The sequence below is a fragment of the Venturia canescens genome, chromosome 9 (genome assembly GCF_019457755.1).
Source record: "Venturia canescens isolate UGA chromosome 9, ASM1945775v1, whole genome shotgun sequence".
In the NCBI taxonomy this organism is placed as follows: Eukaryota; Metazoa; Arthropoda; class Insecta; order Hymenoptera; family Ichneumonidae; genus Venturia; species Venturia canescens.
In genome coordinates, this window is record NC_057429.1 from 15,320,170 (window position 1) to 15,338,547 (window position 18,378).

The 18,378-nt window shown below is 39.8% G+C and overlaps 3 protein-coding genes across 11 annotated transcripts in view; 2 read left to right on the forward strand and 1 right to left on the reverse strand.

Moving 5' to 3' along the window:
* The window catches only part of LOC122415511 (lachesin-like), a 165,053-nt gene that overhangs the window by 38,684 nt on the left and 107,991 nt on the right, over positions 1-18,378 (reverse strand). The gene's annotated exons all lie outside the window — the stretch shown is intronic.
* Positions 11,391-12,693, forward strand: LOC122415514 (chymotrypsin inhibitor). Its single transcript, XM_043427659.1, has 4 exons — positions 11,391-11,503; positions 12,119-12,207; positions 12,308-12,429; positions 12,532-12,693. The coding sequence occupies exons 2-4, from the start codon at positions 12,153-12,155 to the stop codon at positions 12,628-12,630; spliced, it is 276 nt and encodes a 91-aa protein (XP_043283594.1). The 5' UTR covers positions 11,391-11,503; positions 12,119-12,152; the 3' UTR covers positions 12,631-12,693.
* Positions 16,038-18,009, forward strand: LOC122415513 (chymotrypsin inhibitor-like). Of its 3 annotated transcripts, none has more exons than XM_043427656.1 (4): positions 16,038-16,071; positions 16,644-16,728; positions 17,026-17,138; positions 17,245-18,009. In XM_043427656.1, the coding sequence occupies exons 2-4, from the start codon at positions 16,680-16,682 to the stop codon at positions 17,410-17,412; spliced, it is 330 nt and encodes a 109-aa protein (XP_043283591.1). In that variant the 5' UTR covers positions 16,038-16,071; positions 16,644-16,679; the 3' UTR covers positions 17,413-18,009. The 3 variants fall into 3 exon arrangements, with proteins under 3 accessions (XP_043283591.1, XP_043283592.1, XP_043283593.1); XM_043427657.1 differs by having other exon boundaries at positions 16,653-16,728; XM_043427658.1 differs by lacking the exon at positions 16,038-16,071 and adding an exon at positions 16,094-16,146.

An 18,378-nucleotide genomic window follows, 5' to 3' on the forward strand; every position in this document is an offset into this window, starting at 1 on the left:
AAAAGGGGTTGAGAGTGCGGGGGGGAGGGAGGGAGCGAGGAAAAAATTCTACCTAAACGGTGGTTAAAGTTGGCGTCGAGCTAAGTGTAACGAGCTTTCGACAAAAGTTTTTTCCTTTTTCCTGAACGCCTGCCAAGTGGCTGGCTCAGAGTGGCCTCGAAGGGGTAGCAAAAAAATAAACAGTCCAGCACGATGACGCCGAGATGGAGGATAAATGGAGGCTCGCTCGAATGGGAAAGAGAGAGAGGGAGAGACAGATAGTCGAAAAAAGAAGTGAAGAGAATCTGCCCTCTGGTTTGGCCGCTATGGGTTCTAACGCGGAGACAATTTCTCCAAGCCTTGGCGGTTCGTTGGAGAGCTTCGAGCGTCGAGTTTGCACCTTTTTCTTCCTCCCTTTTCCCCGCCTCTTTGGCACCAATTTTCTTATTCGTTCGTTCGCTCGTCGTGTCTTTTCTCGCACACTGCGAGGACAACCTCTCATTAAGCTCATTTCGTGCTTGATATTAAGTGTCATTGCCGTCCTCGAAGCGAGGGAGACTCAAAGAACGCGCGCGCGAGACACGTCGTTTCGTTCACTCAGCTTCATTTTCGTGCCTTTTACGCTCTTTTTTGCTCGCTCTCTCTCTCTCTCTCTCTCTCTCTCTCTCTCTCCTTTCCACCGTCCCTTAGTTTTCCTTTGGGCTTCTTCGCACTCGCGATATTCCCTTGACGATTGAGCCAACGAACGACAACACAAGTACGAGAAAACGAGCAACGAAAATCTTCCTCTCTCGTGACCTTGCCGTTTCTCTAATATTGATGTAATCGCGAACGACGCTTTTTCCCTGGTGACGTACCTCAAAAGCCCGCTGTGTAATCTCGCCTCTTCGGGCTCTAAAACTCTAATACTCCTCACCCATTAAGAACCTCTTTCAAACTCACGTTACTCGTGCACTTATACTTTTTATGCTTTGGTGGAGAATCACTTCAAAGAGCATAATTCAAGGACACACCATGAACCACGATCATACAAATGTATGAATAAATATTCCGTAAATGGCAAACGAGAGCTTTTCATCCCTCCTTCACACAGTAACTTTCTTCCATAAGCTCTGTAAGCTTTTTTCGCTCTTAACCTACGCGCTCCGAACGAGGTGGTGAAACGTAGAAATACGTCGCTTTTTTGCCATCCATTTCTGTCGACCTTTCGATTTTGCTATTTCAACGAATTTGTCCTCATTCCAAATCGTACTAGTTTAGCTATTTTTGCGAATGAAGATACCATGATTCAGCGAATTTTTCGATGCTCAGTTGATAAAAGTGTGAGGCATTTTTACTGTAATTTCCCAACAGGTTCCCTCTGCATAAAAACAAAGTGAATTCATCGAACCATCAAACAAAAAACATAAATAAAAAATTCTTCCACCAAAAAAAGTGGCTTCCGAAAAGCACTGTTAATGCTAACAATACGGAAGAAAAAGTACACAAAACATCAATAGATAAGCCGGGATTACTCGACGTGGATAAAAAGAAATTAGAGAAAGGGCTTGAAATAACAATGAAAATGGGTAACACTGGAATTGCATCGATGTGGCAAAGTGTACGAGTTTTTCATGAAACGAGGAAGTGGAATAAAAACAAAATAATAAATATGAAAAGGGTGGTGGGTGAAGGCGCCGGGGGAGGGGAAGCGATAACGGGGCAGAAAGGAGTTGGAGAATGGCAAACCAATTTTTTAGCTCTTTTCGGAATAAAAATTGTAGCCAACAATACGGCGCGATACGTTGAGCGTGATTATACGCATCGAGAATGGATTCAGTTGGAAAACAACGAAAAAAATAAAATAAAATAAAATATATACCCGTACACGAGGAATGCTGAAAAAGAAACAGTCCCGGTCGTAGTGCACATGATTTAATGCTGGATTTGATGTGGCCCTGCGCCCTTCTATTCTTTGCCAAAGGGACCCTATGGAAGCACGCACATACAAACATATTCACAAGCGTATATGTAAATCTCCGAATATTCACACTTTTACCCCGCGTATAAGCCCCCTTCCTAAACCATTTCGTTTGGCATTGATTTAATGCTTAGCAGCGATAGGCAGGTGTTTGTTTCGTACTCGCAAATTACACGTCTACCCGCTATTCACAAATCTGTGACAATTTCAGCTACTCCCGGTCCCAATGCGTTGGCAAACATGCATCTGGATATGCACACTCACACACACACACACACACACACACACATACGTGGATCGGTAGAAAACAGCGAGCAGAGAGAATGGAAGTGGTTTTCGAGGCGAGGCTGCTCGTACGGCACGAAGAAGTACGAAAGGGTGAACGTGAATTTACAGAAGCGAGACTATCGATGTACACGAGTGTAGAATCAGTCTGTCGTGCTTTGCATTCCATCTCGTGGTATGTGTGTACTGCTCTTCTGGTCCTGCAGCTCAGCTTCTGGAACGGATCATCAAGAGAAAGGGTGGAATAGAGCGAGAGAAAGAGAGAGGAATGAGAAAATTAAGGGGTTCAGAAACGTGAAAATCGATGCACCGGAAGTAAGCTCCCATAGAAATTTCTCCGAATCATTTAGTCGGCATGTAAATAGATTGTTTGGCGATGAATAATTCAGCTAGTCTTTTGTATCAATCGAGCTTCCAGAACTTTCAATCATTCATCGACGCCTCTTTGGGAATGGGATTGAATAGAATTTTCGTTTTTTCTCTTCCTCGATTTTGCAATTTTAATGAACTTAAACGAAAGCTAGAAAATCGAGTTCTTCAAACTCCTGCAAATTGATGAGTGATCAAAAATGATTATTGTTCACTCATCGTTATTGAATAAAATAGCAGAGTCGTTGAATTTTCGATCACAGCATTCGTCGTTAGAGCAAATATTCCCGGACATCGAAAAAATCGGTACTGAACGATCGCAGCTGGAACTAATCAGTCGAATAACATTCTTGGTTTCTCGTGTTTATGGATCCTGTGCAAAAAAAACGTAAATAAAATAAATACAGCGAAGAATATTCGGGGGAGTTTTTGTTGCTGTTTTTTTCCCTACCTCCTGCGAATATTTGCCACGAAAATAGCGGAGCTAGGCGACGTGCGGATTCGGCGAGTTGGAACACAGTCGAACGTAGATCGGTTATAGTCGTTACGAAAATGATACCTTTCCTCGTTTGGGTTTTTCGTATAAGTGTGCCGTGACCCGTTTTCGTTGGCAGAATTTCTCTGGTTCAGTTGACGGGAAACAAGGCAGAGAGAGGGAAAGGGGAGGACAAAACGTGGCCATTAAACCGAAGCTACGACGACTATCACCGTGCCACTCTCGAGTGTTATCGCAGTTATGTGTGCTCCAGTGTGTCTAGCGTGTGTGCGTGAGCATTAAACTATGCTCATGTGTGTGAGAGATGCCTCTCTGGTCTCGTCACGTCGATCTTTTGCTCGGCTTTGCTTCGCTCCGCTCCGTGAATCCGCGCCGACTCAGCTCCCTCCCACAGCCTTACTCTCCCTCTTCCTCTTTCTCTCTCTCTCTCTCTCTCTTTATAGCAGCGAGAGTTCTCCCGACTGTGTCGAACCGCCAATGCCAGTGCATACATGAAATAACAGCCAAGCAATACACGAGTATATTTCTCTACCTCGTCGCTACCTCGCATGCCTCGTCATTCCAATAATGGCATAGACGAAACCTGACATTCGATCACTTTGCTGATGAACGTCTGACAGCTCGCTCGCAAGATCGACGTGAGCTATTACTACTGCGCTGCAAAAAATAGGAGGTAAAATACCTTCCCGTCATTCATGCTCTTTAATACACTTCAGAATATTCCGAACCGTGATTTTTATGGTCACTAAAATCTTTACGAAAATCTGCCAATATTTCCACCATTCACCAGTTTCAATTCCGATCATCGGATCGAATTTTTGGCTTGAAAACACTCATTAAAGTGGAACATTATACTTTGCCGAGTTATTCGATCTCCCTGTCAACATTTATCGACAGCAGATCATTAACCGAATGTTTTTCGTCACACTTCCGCCGACGCGAGTGACTTTTAAAGGAGTCGACTCGCGACTCACTCATCGCGATCAGAATTTGTTATAATTCTAGCATACTACGCTGTTTATTATCTTTGGATCCTTCGTCTCGAAGGGCTCTAGTAGACGTGTACCCACATCGGAGGCTCAGACTGGGAGAAGATCCATCTGATGAGGGTAAGAAGATGCCTGGAATAAAGAGGGTCAGGGTACGAGATTGAGAGGAGAAAAACAAGAGCTGCTGGAGCGGGAAACTAACTAGAATTGTGTCTCTAGTGTCACCAACGTGCCCCTTGGGTGGCATTATCGTTACTATATTTATATGTACTACATGCTGAGAAAGGGACGGGGGGAAGGAACGTTGTGTGTAGCTCATGTTAGCTTTACCTAAGACAACTTGACACGTTTCGCCAGGAGTCTAGAGACGATGCCTCGCTCTCTATCTCTATCTTTTATATGCTCTTCTCTGCTCGTATATAATCCGAATGCCGAGAGATAGTCGCGGCACACGAGGAAACGTCACAATTTCTATTCCCTCCGCCCTCGCTCTTCCTCATTTCTGTTTTGCTTATAGCCCGTTTTCATCTCCAACCACCTTGAAGAATCTCTCTCCGGTCCATATCTGAGTCTCGCTTTGTTTTTTCTCTCCTGAAGGTTCCTCTTATTTAAGGCTTTGTTGAAAGTCTCCAGTCGACGTTCGTCGCCTTTGTTGGAGACGACGTTTGATCGGTGCGAGTAAACTGAAAATGGCATTGAATTGGGGCCGACGTTGAGCTCCGATGACGGAAGCTCCTTTAGCAACGCTCATTGCAAAATCAGCAACGCGCTGAATCTCATCCGAAGCGGTTTCCCATTCGAACGATTACTGCGAAGCGAGCAATTCTCTATTACGGTGAATTATTATTTCTGGAATTAAACGATGCCGCGTTCCTCTTACATTTACTCGATCTTTTTGTCAATCTTCTCTGCATCTCCAGCGAGCTCCTTTGCTCAGTAAGATTTGCAGAGGTTCAAATGAACGCGAGCGCGGACCGAGAGAAGCGAAGAAGATTGCGTACGCGAGAGGCAGAAACCGGCAGGACGGGAACGGAGAATTTTCGTTGTTGCCGAGCCAGAGAAACAAGGTCACGGGTATGAACGTGCTTTACGAAATAACTCAAGGCGGGATGAGGCTCCCAAAGGAAGAAAGACGGATCGGGCGGTGGCCCGGGAGGAGGAAGGCGAGTGGGGAGGTTTATTCCTGTGTTTACAGCGGACCTCATTCTCATGTACATATACAAGCTTGTACAGGAATTAGATTAAACCGCTCGATCCCCAGGTATTTGCATTAGAAATCGAGTCCTGTTGTCAGTAGGATGTAGAGGAAAGGGGAATAGAAAGGAGCGGAGATCGAAAAAGAAAAAAGAGAGAAAAAATAACGGAGCTGGATATTGCAGCAGGAGATCTCCCGACACGGGAGATCCGTCAGGAGGAAGCCGAGAAATCTTGGATTCCACTTTGTTTGTCCGAGGGATATAATTACAGGAAATACCAAAGAATCGACAGTGAGAAAATAAGAGAAGCGAGCTCGAAGGGAGAACAAGAGAAATCGCAGCACAAGACTTTTGTCACGGAGCTCCTCCCCTCCTCGCTGGGATGTTGGGGGAGTGAGAGAGCAAGAGAGGAGGGAAGGGCGAGAGTGAAAAATAAAGGAAGACGTAAGCCGATCGGTCAATCAATTTCAATTCTCCTTCGAACGACAGTGAGAAGTAGAGAGAGAGATTGCTTTATATACGCGCCTATACGACAGGAAGAAAAAGATCTGTTTCAAAGACGTGACCCTTTGCCCACGCGAACAGATAATTCTTTATCTATTCGACCGAAGCCCTGGACTCGGTACTGACTCGAAGGATTTTCCATCGCGTGCGAAAAGCCTTGGAGAAAAGAAAGGATGGAAATCTCCTGGACGAAATGAGTTTGCCTACGGACGATAAAACGAGATAAAAGAGAAGAAAACATCAGTGTACTGGATAACGAAAAAATAGTTGTCGTTAGTTTGTACTTAGGCTACACCGACAAAACCATTGCTTTCTGTATCATTTTCATTTTTCAAGACGTTTGAAAGATACTCGGGGAAATAAAAGTTTGGCCATTTTTTAAATTATCTTCCACAGCTGAATCATAATTTTCTTCTTTTACAAAAGTTCCTACCCCGAGCGAACTGTGGAGATTAAGAAATCCCTGGTTTCGTATTTCTCCTCTGGGAATGAGGAGAAATAATGAGGGAACGCCGTGTTTTCTGGTTTTTCTCTGTCAACGTGCAGATTCACTTCATCTGTTTGTGCCCTTCGTATTTTTTTCGTTTCATTCAATATCAAATGATGATTTTCAAGAATTTAAGGATTCGACATATATTGAGTTCTCTCCGTGCTAGACGAACCGGAGGAAACTAATATTTCCTTCGACATATACTTGAGACGAATGGCTGCTTTATATTCAAGATCGAATTAGCTGCTCCGCACGAAGCGAATAAATTATGACGCGTTTGACAGTCCTGCCGGCGAATAAACGCACAGAAATTATAACGCGAACTTCGATCTCTCATTCCTCTCCCGCAAGTCGCTCCCCGAGCATATTTCTCTTATTCCTCCTTTCTAGCTCTCCCTCTTCATTTTCTGGCTGCAGAACAGGAAGAAGCTTCCCGCCAACTCGACACCTAATTTACCGCATTTCAACTCTAATCTGACCTATTCCAGATTCCGTGACATGAGACACGCTTTCATCGTCTTGGGTTATTCGTACTCCGCATAGCTTTTTCACCATTTGACACTATTCGTACCATTCGATTTCGGCACTTCGAGATTCTCAGTTATCTCTCCCCACCCACTTCCTCTTCCGGGGGATCTCCGAAGTCGTATAACTACCACTGTCTTCGCGATCTGCTGCTTCAAATCCTCCTATTCTTCTCGACGAACTTTCGAATTCGAGTTTCTCGTTCAAACAATTACTGTAAATGGGAGAGAGGGAACCGAATTTTCAATAGTTTATGAACCTTCATGCGGGTCGCTTGCGTATAAGCATGCAAGTTTTGAAGAGAAGGAAAAAAATGTTCAACTTTTTTGTGCATCGTTTCGGGAGATTGAGAGACGAGAATCCGGAGACGTTATTTTTTTCTATTTTTTTTTTTTCAGCTAGAACGTCGTCACATTCGTCGGGGAAGTTATTCGGAACGAGGAAGCCTGGAATTCGCATGCGGAATAAATCGCGTCTAGTGTAAAACCGACACATTTTCTTTTGTATTGAACGTTGCATACTCACCGGTGGAGATTTCGGTCTGGAAAAAGCACGGATTCGAGAACTTACGGAAGGGAACACGCTCGAGGCCCGGAGGGGCGAAGGGAATCCCAGCAGGCTCTCGATATAAATCGTCATGGGGCTCTAATTCTCGCCGCAGTTTATATGTTATTGCATTTATCACGAGTACGTGACCAGAATGGAAAGCTACCAAAAGTCTGTGGCGTTACCACGTTCGAGGGTGGTTGTACGCTGGCAAATCGTGATGGTGGTGGCTTTTCCTCTACCATAACGTTGTAAAACAACCTCCTCCTTTCACCTCCACCAACATCGGCAGCCACGCACGCACGTGTAAACGTGAGAGGTGTGCCCAAGGTGGGAACGTGCATCAACCTGTCCAGCTGAAAGAAGTTTCGAAAATAACAGTGGCGAAAAAATAATTTTAATCGATCTTGAGAAGATTCATGAATGGTCGAGATAAATCCAACTTTAGGGCTTGATCCTTCCGCATTACATTTTTATTAAAAACACTTGATTTGATTTTTTTGAACTTACATGAAACAGTGAGGATTTTTCATATTGAAATGAGAGGCTTTTCAATGTCTGCGAAAATCTTCAGCTCCTGCATTCTTCGTTTCTTCTTTTTCGTTCATTTTATAAATTACAAAGATCACGATTTCGCATAAAAAGTGCTGATAATTAGAACTCTCGGAAAGTAAATGAAAAAAAAGGGCAGAGAGAACAAGTGAAAAAAATAATTGAAAAAACGTCCTTTCGTCTCGTATCCAAATCCGGGTGCGAGAGCTCTCCGCTCAAACTTTCTCGTGAGTTCAAGGATCTGATTGCCTTTTCAAGTTAGGCGATACGAAAGCAGATAATTACTTTGCCAGCTCGCGTATACCCGAATGAATATAAAAGACCATCCCTCCCTTTCCTCTCACCCACCCTCTCACTCTCTCTCTATGTCTTTTGCCATTTCGGATCTTGGAAACTGTCTGGCTATGCGCCCAAATCAACGTTGCTCTATACACGAACAGCAACACCCTCAGTTTTCGTTTTATTTTTACTTCATTTCTCGTTCTTTTTCTGACCCGACGGAGATCTCGACAGAAAAAAACTTTTAAGCTCTCAAATTTCCATTGTAGAAAAATATCTGCTCTCGCATCGTCCTGCATCGAACGCAACTGGAAACGAAAATTGCCACGTTCTCGTTCGTAAGGCAAATACACACTGAAAAAAAGAACTGGTGAATTTAACTCACTAAATGCGATCAACGAAAATATGTTAAAATTTATCAAATTTGGTTAAACTTGAACACGTTGTAGTTCATCTAATAGAACCGATTTGATTAATGTAACTGTTTTATTCATATGAATTCATATTTTTTCGCAGTCTAATCACATTTCGATTTTTACAATCAATTTTTTTTTGAACTTGCATTTTTTTTTAGCCAGCTTATTACTTGAAATTTTTGTTTTGTCCTTCCAAAAATCATATTTCCATGGCGATGTGCAAGTATCGAGGACATCGATTTCGACTTTTCAGTAGAAAAATATTCTTTTGAAATTTTTTATTGGAAAAACTTGTTCCTCCAAATGTGGCCAACTGCTGGGGGATGAAAATAGTTGTGAAATTTTGAAGAGTTCGTCTCAACTAAGACTTTCTTTTTTCAAACCATTATAAACCACCATTTAATCTCTATCCATTCTGCACTCCCGTTTCTCCCGCACCAAGTTGCTCTCGTTATCTCCTGAGCTCATTGTTTTGATTTTAATACCACTTGAAGATACCCGGGGATTCACTGCGAAGCGCTCGTGAGACGGTGGTCTTTTGTATTAACTTCTTCCAGACCGAGATACTGCGCGAGGATCGTTTGATCTTTTTTCAGTTTACCGAACCTCTCGAAACTTCGTTGATTTATTCATCGCACCAAGTCCTCCATCGATTGTTAGTTGAGGGTGAACCCAATCAATGAACTTCTTTGTTTCACAATGATTTCAATCTTCCTTGAACCTCAAAATTGAGCTAGAAAAAAGTGAATCGTACGTCATACAATCTTCAGGGATATCGAAATATTTTTGAACGGAAACTCGCAGCTCATTAGCCACAGAAAAGCGAAACCTTTTCTCCGCTCTGATTTACTTTCCACTTATTTTGGATTCACATCGAAATAAAATCTGACTGGACATAGCAGGGAGAGCAAATTCATATAAAAAGACTCTTCTTTCCATTCTTTTCTTACAAATATCACAATTTCGATAATTCTATATCTTCAAGGGGTGACAAAGGATACAAAGGGATTGAAGCATGTGCTGTTCGACAAAAAGTGCGTCGACGATATACGAAGAAAATGAAATGAAAGAGCACCTTAAGCTCAGTTGTTTAAGGGCCAACTTTTTCGAGCTTTCCACTCGGTTTACCTTCCCCTCGGTAATGTATTATGTATCGACTATTTCACATGAATTGGAAAGGTTTTACGACCTGCGATTCTTCTCATTGCTGTATAATTCAAAGTGTTTCAGGGAGCAGTGTCGTAGAGGAGAAAAGTTGATTTATTGCAATGAATTTTCAAGACGCGATAGTTTCCATGGAAATATCATTCACCAATTTTTCTGCGTTACTCGAAGTTCTTCGGATCTCAATAAGCACTGTCCCGGAAGAAAAATGTTGCCACAATTTCTAACGATCCGGAAAGCAAATTTTTTCGAACGAGTTTTGTTGATTCGACTGTGAATTTTTTTCCAGAACGAAACTATCGCTAAAAAGAAAAAGAGTATTTTTACACGGGCGAAAATGAATATTATTGACTTGCACGACGATGCCACGGTAAATACTGCATCGGTGGAAGCCTTTGCAAGAAAAAATAGAATTATTTCGCGTACGAAGCGAATATTGTTTTTCAACGGAGCTCTTAAAATCAATATTGTGCGTGCGCTACCATCGCCCATTCGGTATTGACTTAAGCATCGAAGACAGATTGTGATTCATTTATTCAGCGGTCCATAAAAATTTGTGCCATTTTAATCTTTAGTAGAGCCACGCTTTAAAATTTTAGTAGCTGCATGCGCAGAAATTAAACGACACTGATATCCGCTCGTGCATGCTTAACTGGCAAACATGAAGAAAGCAAACATTATTATCGTCCTCGGTTTTCATTCGAAATTAATTTCGCATTTTTTTTCGAGGCGGCTTTTTATACGAGCCATTTTTCCAGACCATTTTCCCAGACGATTGTGGACATTAGCAGACGGAAGACGGTTTATATCAATAAAAAAACAAGAATAAAAAATTCAATGAAATTTTCTATCTCGCTGTCGAATTAGTTATTTAAAAAATATGAATTTAACGAAGTTTCTCATTTTGATAGCGCAAGAATGAAAAAAATTGATAAAAATAAAAAATATAATGAGTAAATTATAATTTCAAATTGCTCAAAAGCTTTTGTTAACTATTTGTTTAAATGAATAATTGTTCTGTTGTAAAGAGGATTGGGCGGTCATGACTTTATCGATAAGAGTGCACCCATCCGGTCGAGCTAATATTCCACCATTTCAATTCTCCACAAAGGAGATTCGTTCCAATTAAGCTCATACTCGAATTAATCCGTTCATTTTCGCCGATGAAATACAATCTGTATGTGTTTGGTCTCGCTGAAAAAGTTAAACCACTGTTTTTATTTTTCGGGTTGGAAGGCTGATCGGTCTTGAAAATTGGAGTGTGAAAGCTATTTTAATCTGAATGATAAAAAAAAAAAAAAAAAAAATCAGAAGTAGTTTCGTATCTCAAAACTTTGAATAATCCCAATTAGTGTTTCTATATTTCGACGTAGATTTTGAAAACCGCAATTTTGGAGATAATTGCAGAATTCCATAAATACATTTGTTGTATTTTTTGTTGTAATCTCCGAGAAATTTGAATTGCAATTGAATAATTGCAAGACTAGAATATGCTATGCCATTAAATTTCCATTCTCATGAAATGATAATCCTCAAATAGTGATTAGTCCAATGGCAACTACAAATAATGTTGTTAGATAATGCATGCTACCGTTGCACCCGTGAAATGTCGACATATGCACAAAAATAACAAGGCAAGAAACAGGGTACTTGCCCGTCTCTGAGTTCGAATAAATATTCGATCATGACGTAAATTGATTATCAGTCTGATCGCAATAACGAAACAGCCTGATCATCGTTCGTCCACTGTGGGGTGAGTCAATTGTCCCAGGTTCTCTAACGATGGAATTCCAAACGTTGATACAGTTTCAAAAAACGTAATTTTTCTATCAATGAAATCATATAAAAACAGTAATTAACTTTTTGTCATGGAATGTTGGGCTTTTTGGATAGCCAGTGAAAATTAAAATTGTCCTCAGGTCAATGACACAATAAAATATTATGAATTTAAATCCAAACTATTTTCCAACTTTTACCACCAGTTTTGGTAGCGACAGCACCTCAGCTCGTTTTCTCATCCAATCCGAGGGATTTCAGTAAGAAAAAATTCTTACGTTGATCTTGGTGACTCTTGTATCGACCTTGAGTTTGATATTCGATTCCATGATTATACGTAAGTACGAACGATGAAAAATTTCAACTCCATTTTGATTTGATTGAAGTGATTTGCACTGTAAATTTTGTAATATGACCAAGGTCAAGTATTGTGTAATTGCCTGCGAACGGCGATGAACTTTATCAAATTACTGACGTAAGCAATAATCAGATGCAATGGCAATATGAATAAGATAAAAAACAAAGGAGAAATAACAGTTGGGCGACATCGAATTCATATAAAAACGTGCGATTAACTGAAATTGTTAAACAGTCAGATTTTTACGCAACTACGATAATCATCCACCATGGTTCGTCCACTGCTCGTTGTGCTGGTTGTCTCGATTCTCGTGACGTGCATCCGTAAGGATTTTTAAACAATTATGCGATTTTCGATATGCAGTTTATTTACAAACATTTTCCATTGAAGCAAATTAACGCATTTTTGTGATCTTTTCTTCAGAGGAATCAATTGCACAAAACGATAACGAGTGCGGAAAAAATGAGGTTTGGGATAACTGCGGAACTGCCTGTCCAGCGAAGTGCTCAACGAAGCCATCGAAAAAACGAACAGCTTGCCCCATGGTTCGTCACGCAAAGAAGAATTCTTAATTATCCAAAAAATTGATCACAGCTTCGGTCTTGTATGTTTTTCAGACGTCGAGAATAACGACTGATTCTTCACAGGTTTGTCGCCAAGGATGCCGGTGCAAAGCAGGATTTTTGAGAAGAGACGACGGAGCCTGTGTTAGGAGAGCGCAATGTGCAGTGAACAAGGCCCAGTAGACAGAAAACATTTTTGATCCTCGAGCTTTTTGTACGAAAACGTTTGACTGATATTAAAAAAACATGAGTAAACGAAAAATTGTATAAAACGTTTCACTTTATTTATTAACTATGATCTCGAAAAGATCCTGGTCGAAACCTTTTTATTTATTTAAAAAACTTATCGAAATATCGAATGAAGTAATGTATCATCGATTTTTTGCATTATTGAGCCTTGGTTTTATTCGATGTTTTCACAATAAAAAATCACCAAAACCCGTGGTCACGATACCAAAGATCGCCACAAAAACGAACGCCAAACTGAGCCGAAATGATTTCGAAACGGATGTTTGAACTCGTCACTGCTTCGCGACGGACTAAACTTTTTCACAAACTCTTTGCTAGCGAAAACAGCTTTCATTTGTATTCAAAAGATCCGATCCGAAGTATGATGCAGCGTACGCTGGAAGATGCGAAAAAGAAAGTTTCTGTGTTGATCGCCGAGAGATTTGAACCTCATTTTCATTGAAATTATTCGCTTACTAGTAATTCTTTAATAATATTTGTTCGTAACAACGTGATAAAAACGAATTCTTAGACGGTTTGAAATTGGCTGGTGAGCGGTGATGAATCTAATAAAATTATGAAAGTAACTACGTGAACCAATCAAACGGCGATATATAAAAGTCGTGCGATATCGAATTCATATAAGTTCGCGTAGTTGGTTTGAACTGTTGGTTCGAATTGGTTGTCATACCAATATTTATTAGCCATGGTTCGTCCGCTGTTCGCTGTTTTGATCGTTTCAATTTCTGTGATGTGCATCCGTAAGTATTTTTGAAAAATTATGCAACCCTCGAGATTCTGTTTCACGAACGCCTTACTCGAAGCGAATGGTAAATTAACGTGTTTTCATGGTTTTTCATTCAAACGAAGTGAGTGCAGCAGTTATGCGAGATGCGTTTGGTTGATATAAATTGAGAAAAAAGCATAAATAATAAAAAAAATTACAAAAATATTGTGCTTTGCCGCTGTCTCTGATAAAATTGATGAAAAATTTCAACTCCAAAATGATTAATCAAAATGTGTACTTTTCATACACATCACACGTTGATAAGAAACGGTGCTTCGCTCTTCCGCATTCGGCAATTCTCCAACGTCTGCTAAATTCCGAATTGAACGTTAATCAATTTTCACCTTTCAACGAGGTTCAATTGTCATGGCTCGTGTTCTCGTTTTCTACTTGGTCGTCGCAATAGCGTTCCTCATGTTTTCCGGTGAGAATTATCGAATTGTCGAATCTTTGGTTCGGACAGAAAATTCATGGCAATCCGTTTTTTTCGTGGGACGGTTTCCAAATGGATAATTATTGCTTTTCACCACCATTACAGGGGAAACGAATGCCCAAGATGAATCTAATTACGATTTTCAACCAATTGAAAAAATATGCTACGGAATAGACGAAGTTTGGACGAATTGCGGGACTGCATGCCCAAGAACGTGCGAGCATCCAGAAATAAGACGCTGCGTTAGGGTTCGTCCTCACCAAATTAATGTTTATTTACATTTCAACCTTCGCTAATCTCGGGAAATTTCATTTTCAATGGCAGATTTGTAAGCGAAGATGTCAATGTAAGCGTGGACTCCTGAGAAGAAAGGACGGTGCCTGCGTTCAAGCTTCCGAATGCTTTTGAATATGATCAAACACAAGTCTGCGTGAATAATAAGAAGCTCCTAAATTTCACGAAAAAAATTAATGATTCGTGAAAAACATTTTAAATGCGAAAACAGATAAGAAAATGCAATTAGTTTTCTATAAACTCGAGTGCGTTCATAGTTTTCGTGTTTGAGTAACGAATCTGACTAAAATGTCTATGTTCATTTGGAGAACAACAAGTTATTTGATATTTCAAATTAAAAGCATGTAAAAACAATATTTTTGTAAAGTTTAATCACTTATTTTTGGTTTTGGCCAATGACGACTCCGAATATCGAAACGACGAGATTTCTCTTCCTCAATGGCATCAAGTGCAATATTAAAAATCTCTGGCCATGAGACTCCGCTGAATTTTAAATGAACTTTTTTCAAAACCGAAATTTCACGAGTGGTGGTAAATCCTTGAACCAATTTTCCCAACGTCGTGGCACAAATTTACATTCAAATAATTGAAAAAGTTTTTTTCGTATGACATTTCCGGGGAACACTATCGCGCTATACTTGATTGGAAAACTTAATTGAGATTTGGTTATTATTATGATTGTCAAGCGTAGAAAGCGTTTACTTCTACGCGCGGATTTTTTTATAGCGATCACGATTAACATGAGACTTGTTACTGGACATTGAGTATTCGAGCTTAAAACGATTGGTGGAACGGTGAAGGCAGTTGGAAAACGGTTTTCTGGAACGTAAAAATGAGTTTTGTTTCGGTTTTTCGAAATTTTCCGAATTTCTTGATTTTTTTTGATTTTTTGCGTAAAAAATCGCGCTTCTTGCCCTATGATATTTCTAGGAGGAAGAGATTATGAGTTTTGTCACAGTTCAGTGACTTTTTCATTTCATCATTTTCCCACACGCTCGTACTTCCCGGTATTTTGTTTCGTAATAAAGTGACTCGTTTGCCTTTTGTTTACTTGAGAAGATGCGACGTTTCCATACTGATCATAAATAAATAAACAAATTCATCGCGATCGACAGATGTGCGTTGCAAGCTTTATGCAATTGACGAAGCTCCTTTATTACGAGTGAGCAGCAATCGTTATCAAACGAATGAGGAAAGTTGGTGACGAGTTTCGATTAAGCGACGTGTATGCTGAGGCAAGATGTATGAGTCACCGAAAGGCATAAACAATTTGTGTGAGGAAAACTTGAGCGAGAAATTTCATCAAGTGAATACAATTGATAACTTCATCTCTTTGTTTAGTTTCTCAACTTATACTGGCTTCAAAAATATGCTTTACGTCGCTTGAAAAGACTGAAAACTTTGAAGTAAACTAAAACGTTTCGAATTTCGTACTTTGCGTGTGCATTGTGAGATGCTACAAAATTTGGTATTTTTCATTCTCGCCTGTTTCTAAATCTAATTAATTTAAGTTATTCGAATTTTTGAACAACTTTATCTCCTATGTTAATAAAAAGTGCATAGCTTCAGGTGATGGCACAAAGTCTCAGAATATTTTTATAGGATAGATAAGCTGCGAGTTCGACAATTATGAAATTTGCAAAAGAATGCAAGCTCTGCCTTCATGACTCCTAAGTAAGGAGATTAGGACGTCCATAGTGTCATGATATGTGTATCTTCATGTTTATGTTGCTTGGTGCTAACGATTCCAACGGATATCTAATTTGTATTAATCTACATGAGTCTGCATACATTTACATTCGACTCAAGGTATATGATTTATGAAAGTCTGCTGCGAATTCTACTTGACGAGCAGTCGCGATTGACGTCTCCTACAATCATCGTGAGTACAACTTTGTTCCAGTTTATTTAGCTTTGAACGCTTCATTTGGACTCTTCATTCAATCTTATCATAGTAGTAAGACATTTGATAATCAGCTTCACAAAATTTGTGATCATGAAATAAAAAACTTTAATGCGAAACTTTTCACTCGATTGTGTAAAAACTTTGAGCTACGATCAGAAAGACGTGGCTTGAGGTAACGAGTTTGCTAGATGCACGTTCGAAGGCTCGTTCGATGTTCATAAATTTTGACACAACTGCAGATTATTTTGTCAATGTTAATTATTGCATACTATTCGTTCCACTGTATCTCTGAAACCGAGTGGTCGAAGTGTAGGTAAATTTTGACAGCTCGTTGAGTGCTGTTCCTGAAAAACAGTGCAAAAAAATTGAAAGATTTTTATGGACAAATTTTTTAAGTGGTTGTGTAAAATTAAAGATTCTTTATCCTTCTTCTTTAATGTCGAAGATCTCGAATTTGGAAGGCTTCAAATGACTCGAAGTTCTGCTTACAATTACAGACTTTTTGGCTAGGCCGAAATATCAAACTGTGTTTTTAAGTTAGAAAAAAGTTGTTTCAGATCCATCGAGTTTTCCAATAACTGAAGATGCCGACGAAGTTGATTTTGCTGCTGGTTGTCGCCAACTTCTGGGCAAGTAAGTTAATCGAAGACAAGTAAGATAATTGATTGGGTAAATACTTTTTTTAAATTACGTTTGACTCAGAGGGTCTCTTGTAATCTAAGCTTACGGTATACGCCGATGAGAATATTATTTTTCTGACAATACTTCATTTTTAATTAAACAAATGGGAAATGTAAATTTTGTGATTTTCAAACAAAACTTCGTGAAAAAATTCATGCTTTCCCCTCACATTATTTTCAAGCCCGAACTAACGATCGTGTTTTATGGAGGAACGATAAAACTTGCTGAAAAAATTTCCTCCGCTTTCAGCAACGATTGGAGAAGAGTGCGCTGATCCAAATGCAAAAATACATATTTGCGGTCAGATTTGTGCCCCGTCGTGCGGCAACTTGACCACCGTTGAATATTTGTGCCCCGCAAAAGTAAGTAATTGCTTCCTGGGAGCCTGATTTTTATAGCGATCAATCGCTCAGTGCAAACAGAACGTTCGAACTATCAGGACTAAAAAAGAATGTTACCTTTCCGCAGGAATGCAATGCCCAGACTTCCGGCTGTCGTTGCAACCCCGGATTCGTTAATTTGGGAAATTCCGACGAATTAATATGCGTACTGCCTCACAAGTGTCCACCGAAGAAGAAGAATGATTCGTGCCAGAGTGCCCAGGCAAAGAAAATAATTGGCGATTGTTGTAAATGAAAAACGATAAGAAATTGATTGGCTTTATAAACGAAATTCCTGGAATTTTTGGTCGATCCTCCAACACTTATTGCTTTGTTGTAAGCAGAGAAAAATGGGAAGAATAAGATGAAAGTGAAAAGAGTGAAAAGTGAATCAGAAGTACAAAAAAAGCAGCTTATTGAAGGAAAAACATTCTGCACTGGGTTCTCTCGAATCATTCTCTACTGCACTCTCCATTCTCATCGTCCTTTTCCTTTTATTTCATTGCGCTCCTTTATTATTTCTTCCTTTTTTTAAACACCCTTTCATTTGATCTACTCGCTGCCTTTTCCCGTTGCTGTTGTATTATTGAAAAGCATTTTTACTCCAAATATTTTTTCATTTCATCTGAGCCAACAACTCGTGCGAAACTCTTTTACGTGTCCTTCACTCAAAGCGTCACTTTTTTCTTGCATTTTCGTGTTCACGGGACTGAAAATGCATGGAAACCTAGTCGGCGTTGTTAACTGAGAATCACCCCTTTCATGATATTACGTTGTACACTCGAAATACAAGTGAAAACAAGTCAATGGAAATAAAAAAAAACGTCCAACTACGGGACTTTTCCTCCATAAAGGATTCTTGGAAAATTCAATTTTCTGGGCACTATTTCTGCGCGAGAAACACTTTCGTTAAAAGGCAAACCCAAACGAACTACAAAATGCAATTTTATGAAATTTCTATCTTGATTGCTTTCTCATCGATATTAATCTCGGAACTCGATTACCTGATAGAAAATTTTAATTATTTGTACATCAGGGGCTATTGAAGAAGGGAAAGTCAAGAGCTTTGGAAAGTCAAAAAAATTGATTGTTCTCGGGAATGTTTTTGGAATAGACGAAAATTAACTCACCATAGTAAACTTTTCGGTATATAGCTTAAAGGATATGTCAAGAATACAAAAACACTGTTTTAATGCGAGGAAAGTTATTTTGTACATGGTTT

Coding starts and splice junctions, on each gene's coding strand:
- LOC122415514 (XM_043427659.1), top strand. CDS start 12,153: ATGGTTCGTCCACTGCTCGTTGTGCTGGTTGTCTCGATTCTCGTGACG. Junction 12,208..12,307: donor GATTCTCGTGACGTGCATCC/GTAAGGATTTTT, acceptor TCTTTTCTTCAG/AGGAATCAATTGCACAAAAC. Junction 12,430..12,531: donor AACGAACAGCTTGCCCCATG/GTTCGTCACGCA, acceptor GATTCTTCACAG/GTTTGTCGCCAAGGATGCCG.
- LOC122415513 (XM_043427656.1), top strand. CDS start 16,680: ATGCCGACGAAGTTGATTTTGCTGCTGGTTGTCGCCAACTTCTGGGCA. Junction 16,729..17,025: donor TGTCGCCAACTTCTGGGCAA/GTAAGTTAATCG, acceptor CTCCGCTTTCAG/CAACGATTGGAGAAGAGTGC. Junction 17,139..17,244: donor AATATTTGTGCCCCGCAAAA/GTAAGTAATTGC, acceptor ACCTTTCCGCAG/GAATGCAATGCCCAGACTTC.